General features: G+C 51.4%; 1 protein-coding gene across 1 annotated transcript; it reads left to right on the top strand.

Moving 5' to 3' along the window:
• Window positions 1-4,315: 4,315 nt before the first annotated feature.
• Window positions 4,316-4,948, top strand: LOC104506667 (cytochrome P450 2U1-like; the record flags this gene model as incomplete). Its single annotated transcript, XM_010147693.1, has 1 exon — window positions 4,316-4,948. A coding segment is annotated over one exon (633 nt), but the record flags the coding sequence as incomplete, so codon positions are not given.
• Between the last annotated feature and the right edge of the window lie 2,254 nt (window positions 4,949-7,202).

The raw sequence follows: 7,202 nt of genomic DNA on the forward strand, positions 1-7,202 counted from the left end.
GGCGGGAAGGGAAAGCCGCAGGGATGTAGGGAGCAGCCAGGCTCTCACCCGGGGCCTCGGGTCTGAGCGGTGGCGGGAGCACCAACGGACTTGGGCAGCGGTGTGAGACCATCGTGCGCTGCCCCGGTTCTTCCAGGTTTCTGTGGGTCCCGTAGCGCCCTGCGAGCTGCTGCTGCCGGGGCGTTGGGGTGCGATTCTGCTTGTCAGAACTTACTGGGCGTGTTCGGGCTTTTTGGAATAGTTTAAGGGAGAGTTTACCAGCTTTTGCAGCAAAAAGGGCACGGGGACTGTAAACACGAGGACAGCATCGCAGGATTTCTTCACTCTGAGTCTGTAGGACCATGACAGAGCTCAGTGGTTATGGAAAACTGCCTTTTTTTGGTTCAGGAGGTGTATCCCAGGAGCGCTGTTGATGTGCTCACTCCATTGTGAAGCTCGTTTATCGTTTCCGCAGGGCTCGGGAAATCTGCCAGTGAAATGCCTGAAACATCTTATCTTCATTTTTTATTGTACCAGAATTACCCCAGTGAAGATAAGAGGAGAGCGCGGAACCTAGATCGTGTTTATCAAAAAGCAGTTGGGTACCACTGCTGTAATTGGCTTAAAGGATAAAAAATAACGATATTGGTGTAATGATGCCGGATCCTGCTGGCGTGTAGCTGTCGGTTTAGGTGCAGTGCGTTGAGCAGGGCCTGGAGGGGGAAAGGGGAAGGGCAGTTAAAGGTTAGCTCACTTTTAGCGGTGCTGTGAAACCGCCCGCTCGGGCTCCTGGTGCATTTCTTTTTCCTCGCACGCCGTGAATTTTGTCCGTCTCTTGTTTTTTGCAGACAGTTCTCTGGGTTTTGACCACGGTGACAGGGCGGTCGCTGCACGCTGCTTACTGAGGATTCGTGGACATGCCCGAATAACATCTCTGATAACCAGCTTAGCAGCTCCCACGCTTGGATGCTCCGAGGGAGCGGGAGGTGTCAGGAGCCTGTTGTCTGGAGCATGCTGCCACGGGGACCTGACGCTGCCTTACGTTTAGTTTTCTTGGGAAGGTACAAGGACTCTTACATGAGAGTCGCCCACGAAGTGTACCGAGCCGTTACGTGTCGCTTACGTTAGCTGGTACAACAGCTTGAATCGCCGCGGGTGCGACTGTGGAATGAAGCTCAGGAGTAGTGTGTTTCGGGAATGCGAAGGGAAAAAAGTCAGTGAGTGTGGGCAGAGTGGGCCTGCCTGGCCCCCAAGGATGTGGCAGCTGCTCTCCGTGGGCTGGCTGGGTCAGCGGTGGTAGGAGAGGACCCAGCTCTGCCGCGCTGCATTTGTGCTGCGGGGAAGGCAGCTGCTGCAGAGCCGGGGGGTCTGGATAAGAGGTGAGCGACCAAAAGCTGCGTGTTTCTGTTCGCGGTGTCAGTACAGCGGCAGGCCCCAGGCAGGAGCTCTGTGCTACCTGTGTGTGGTGCGTGGGGGAGGTTTGGTCTGGGAGCCTCCCGTGCTTGGTTTCGGGAGCTCAGGGGTGAGACTCCGCTGCAGATCAGGGCATCGACGGTTGTGTTCGGATGCACTGGGAAAGGGAATGATGGAAGCAGGGAGCACGTCTGACTTCAGGTGGACCGCTCGCAACTTGGGTACGACGCGCTGGGACGCTTCGAGTCACTAAATGCCCATTTCGGATTCCTGCATCTTCCGTCTGTAGGGTGCGACCTTATGGGGCTGTTTTCCTTTAAACTACATTTTCCACTGCAGTTTTGTCTTTACCCTGAGCTGATCCGTGGGTGTGTTATGGAAGAAACAAGGGTTTGTCTCAGCCGTCTGGCTCTATTGCTTGTGAGATGTGAATTAAATACTGTGCCCAGCCGAGGGCACGTAGAAGCATCGGACGTGGCAAATACTGCATTTCAGCAACTAGGAGGAAAGGGAAGTGCAGTGAGGACTTAAGGGAGAAGGTAGAGGTCAGTTCTTCATCCAAGGCCAGTGGAAAGAGAAATTCTAGACCCTGGGGGTAAAAGTAGGGCTTGTTTTTTCTCAGTAAATCATAGAATCACGGAATGGTTTGGGTTGGAAGGGACCTTAAAGATCATCTAGTTCCACCCCCCCTGCCATGGGCAGGGACACCTTCCATAGCCCAGGTTGCTCCAAGCCTCATCCAGCCTGGCCTTGGACACTCCCAGGGATGGGGCATCCACAGCTTCTCTGGGCAACCTGTTCCAGTGCCTCAAAAGCAAGAGCATGTTTGTGTTCTGTGGCTGTGGGAGGTAGCAAAGGCTCTGCCTCTGGAGTGGTTGGAGCGTGGGTGGTCATCTGCCCCTGCAGTCCCGCCCTGTGCGTGCCCACCTGTGGACACGGACAACACCGGAGTTAAAGGTTGCTAGGTGGCCTGAATTCCGCGCTTCTCACTGCTCCCGGAATTGCGGCAGTGCTGGAGCTAGCAGTGGGAAGTTTGGCGGGGGGCGGACCTTTGTCAGAACTTCCTGCTTCTCCTAAGGATTTGAATTTTTCGCATGAAAAGGGACAATAAATCAAACTCTCTGTTTCTTTGTGTTTGTTGCTTGGTTGGTCGTGTGGAAAGGTTTTTGTTAGCGGTTCGTAGTCGTTAGCCCTCTGTCAGGAGCACGAAGGCCTGGTTACTCTGCGTTCTTGTTGCTTCAGAATTTACTGTAGTGTTTTCCTCAGGTTTTGGTTTGGGTCTGATTCCGTTGTTGTTTTGTTGGGGTTTTTTAAGAATACACTTGTCTGTGCTGGGCACCTTGCCTTCTCAGGCCGTGCAGGGATTTAAGAGTGAAGTGCTGTTTCATCATTACTGCCTGGCAGGCATCCAGCTGGCAGTTTTCTGCCTTCTCTTATCTCTGTTATTCTGACTTTACGCTCTTCTTCCTCCTTAATCTGTCTCCCGTGTTGTTCTTTCCCAGTTTGCGGATCAGTTATTAGCATTCTGCAGGAGTCTGGGTGCCAGCACTCGAGAAGATGTGATGCCGCGCAGCCATGCCCCGTGCAGGGCTGCTGGAGGGACTCGGACGTCCTCGTGCAGAGAAGATGAGCATCAGCTGATTCTCAGCTTCTTCTGACTCTTCCTCATCTTCTGCTTACGTTGCTTGGGGCTGTTGAAGCTGGGTCGTGGGTTTGTGTTCTTCGGCTGTTGTTACTACTGGGAGTAGGTAATGTAACTGGAAAATCTGGCTGGGAAGACGGCCAGCTTTATGTTACGCTGGACTATTTATACCTTTGGGATCGCAGACCCTTTGGAGTACGGTTCTCTGGGCTACGTCTCTACAGAGTTGTGCTTCTCGCTATGGATTGCTTGTTTGTTTGCTCCCCTGTTTGCACAGGGGCTATGGACATGAAGTTGTAACAGCAGAGTGGGTGGCGTTTAGCAACGAAACATGGTGCGTCTTGTGGCTGCTGATTTCTTACGGTCATTTCTCTTTATTTTAAATTTAACGTTACGATTTGCAGTTGACAGAAGAGTTGATGTTGCTTCGATGAAGTAACTTTTTATTTCCAGAAGAAAGCCCAGGTGTGGGGTTACCTTACTAGAAGAACAAAAGCAGAACTGGGGCGTGGTTTTGATGACTCTGAACTTTCTCAGGTTAACCATGAGCCAGGTTGTGTGTTTTGTTCCCCTGTGGTGTCTTTGGTGTGGTCTCTTAATTCAGCAAGAGATGTGTCTGTAAGTGAGCAATACCTACCCTTGAAGGCAAGGGATTCAGTTGAAAGGGTGTTTCATAATGACACAGGGAGCAGAACACGTTCCTGGAGGCGTCGAGGCTGTTGAGTTGCCAATCAGGCAGGTTTTTGCCAAGTGGGCTGAACCTGTCTTCACCTTCCCGGTTTGTCGGCAGGGCTGTAAGTTAGAGAAAAACCATGCTTCTCACATGTACACACGCAAACGGTCTTGAGAAGTTTGTGTAACGTGAAGGGGAAGAGAAATGAAAGTAGTTTCATATCCTGGGTTCTGCCTCGCTGAAGGGGTTCGCGTCTCGGGGCGTTGAGGAGGCTGGAGCTCACCCACATCCCAGAGTAAGAGTTCCTACACAACTGATACCATTTCTACTAAAGCATCTGCAGGGCTCTTTCTCCACCCGTTAATGCCTTGCAGAGGGTGATAAAACTGTTGGTGTAACTGTTACAGTCCTGTCACTGACCGGGAAAAGGAGGATTTCCCAAGCCGTAAGGAAGAACCTTGCGCTCTTCCTTGAGCTCCTAGCCCGGTGCTTGGGATGGATTTACCACATACTGTTTCCTCCCTCTGGCTCCTGGGGTTCAGGCCTGTCTAACTCCTTCTTCTTGAAAATGGAACGTTTTGGTTTCAGGCTTTCCTTTTCTCTTCCAGGTGTTATTTTTGCACCTTACGGCCCTGTCTGGAGGCAGCAGAGGAAATTCTCTCTCGCGACGTTGCGTCATTTTGGAGTAGGAAGACACAGCTTAGAGCCTAAAATCATTGAGGAGCTGAAGTTTATCAAGGAGGAGATGCTGAAGCATGGAAAGGATTCCTTTAATCCCTTTCCGATCATTCGCAACGCGGTGTCCAACGTCATCTGTTCCATGGCCTTCGGCAGGCGTTTCAACTACGAGGATGTCGAGTTCAAGACGATGCTGAAGAACATGGCCCGCGCGCTCGAGCTGAGCGTCAACAGCTACATGATCCTGGTCAACATTTGCCCGTGGCTGTACTACCTTCCCTTCGGGCCTTTCCGGGAACTTCGGAAAACAGAATTAGATATTACCGCTTTTCTGAAGAAAATAATTGCGCAGCACAGGGACACACTGGATGCGGCAAATCCCAGGGACTTCATCGATATGTACTTCATTCACGCGGAAGAAGAGAAGGACAACAAGGAGAGCAGTTTTAATGAAGACTACCTGTTTTTTATCATCGGGGACCTCTTCATCGCAGGCACAGACACTACGTCCAACACGCTGCTGTGGTGCCTGCTCTACATGTCTCTCTACCCGGAAGTACAAGGTGAGTCTGGGTTTATTCCGGTTGGTTTGTTCCAGACTGCAAAGCTCGGGAGGGCTGGCGACAGAGAGAGGCAAACGAATCGTCCGGACTGCAGCTAGCACGCATGTGTGCGTGATTTGAAAGGTTGGCGTGTAATCAGGCAGCCCTCCCGCTCTGCTGAGAAATCCCTGGGTTAGGGCTATACCTGACGATCTAAATGACCCTTTAGTCGACGCGTTTCTTCTGGTTTGGCACAACTTTATCTTTCCCAAGCAGTTCCAGGGAATTCCTTTGCTTCCAGGAAGCTTTGGCAGTTCTGGCATTCCAGGCCTATAGTAGCGATCCGAGATACGTGAGATACGTTGTGGTGGGTCTGCTTTCGGGCCTCCCTGAGCAGGGGAGGTTCCTGGGCCTAGCAGCGGTCTGGGGAAGAGAAACAACGCATTGCAGAGGAAGATCAAATTAGACAGAGCTCAAGCAAACCGGACTTAATGACACGAGCTGGTCGCTGTCTTGGGGGCCTCTCCCCGTCAGTGGTGGAGGGTCATGGCGGTGGGGCAGGTTGCTGATGGCGGTGGGGAAAAAGGCATGTGGAGCCCAAAGGAGAGGGAGAAGGAACTGGGCTCGTTCAGCATTAGGGGAAGGTGCGCTGTCTGCAACTGCCTGATGGGAAGGTGCTGAGAAGACGGAGGCAGCCTCCCCTGAGGTATGAAGAGAAGGGAAGAGGAGCAGCGACAGTCTATACAACAAGAAAATTCTGATCAGGAAAATAATTAGAATCATAGAATCATGGAATGATTTGTGTTGGAAGGGACCTTAAAGCCCCCCAAGCCCACCTCCTGCCATGGGCAGGGACACCTTCCAAAGCCCAGGATGCTCCAAGCCTCATCCAGCCTGGCCTTGGACACTCCCAGGGATGGGGCATCCACAGCTTCTCTGGGCAACATGAAGATAGCAAAAAGAGCAACAGATTGTCCCGAGAGTCACCAGAATCTCCAGCTTTGGGAGTATTCAAACCTCAGCAGGATGTGACCCTGAGGAGTCTGATCTACCCTCAGAGTTGGATCTCGCTTGGCAGACGACTGCGTTGGGCAAGGGTGTGGGTCAGGTGACCTCTGGAGCTTCCTTGCCACCCAGATTACTTGATGGTCCTATGATCCGGCTACTGTTTGTGGCAGAGTTCTAGAGAATGACTTTTGTGGATGTAAAAAGTACCAGTGGTGTTGGAGAGGTTACAGTATTTCAGGACTTCCCAGGATACATTCCCAGCCCCAGAGACTCCAGGTTAATTTTGGTTAAGTATTGTTCTATACTCAGGCTTTTTACAGTACACGTGGTTGCAAAGCTGACGTTTCCTTTAGTACTGCTCAGTGAATTTAGGTGGTTGAATTTAACAAAAAGAAAGCAATTGATTTCTTAGCAGCTTCTCCTGAAATCCTGTATAGCACCAGAAATACTGTTGGGAAGCTTTGGAAGGGAGGACAGATCCTGCTTGGGTAGTTCTCCCTCAGCTTAGAGCAGCAAAACACTTCCCCAGGAGAGCGCTGCTCTGCCCCGACTCCTTGCTAACCCGGAGCGACGAAGGGTGAGCCTCGGGTTATCTATGAACAGTCTAAACCTGGCATATTTTTATCAAGTATTTGAGATGTTGAGGTTTTGATGAGCTGCAGCTGCTTTGCAAATAAGCAGAGGGATCCTTGTTTACAGCACTTATCTGTCGGTAATAATCTCTTTAAGTAGGTCAGGGTCATAGTTTGTTGCACCAAGTCAACCGTGTTGTTGAGCAGAGGTTGCAACACAGGGCATGGGTTCAGTAGGCGGGAGAGGGGGTCGGAGCAAACCAGAACTTCGCTGCGTGGCCTTGTTCTGGTTCTAAGGGTGGTGCGTTGCCTCTGCCTGCTTACGTGAACGGGGTATGTTCTACGTTACACAGACACGATCTGGAAGAGCTTTTGTTGGTTTTTTTAACCCCTTTTCCCTACTGCCTGGCGCTGTACGGGTATGCACGGCTCAGTTTGCTCTCCTGCTCATCTCTCACGGCTCTGTCGCCCCTCTGATTTCCCCTTCCCTTGTGCTGTGGCTGTTGACAAACAATACAAATAAGCTCGGTAGTCCAGAGTGTGTCACTTAGCTGTGTAATGGGATTCTCTTCCTTCTAGCATCCCATTCCTTACATATCCGGATTGCCTGGGAGTCACAGATGGGCCTCCCCTTTTTCATAGAATCATAGAGTAGTTGGAGTTGGAAGGGACCATAAGACCATCCAGTTCCAACC

The sequence above is a fragment of the Eurypyga helias genome, unplaced genomic scaffold, assembly GCF_000690775.1.
Source record: "Eurypyga helias isolate BGI_N326 unplaced genomic scaffold, ASM69077v1 scaffold15712, whole genome shotgun sequence".
Lineage (NCBI taxonomy): Eukaryota > Metazoa > Chordata > Aves > Eurypygiformes > Eurypygidae > Eurypyga > Eurypyga helias.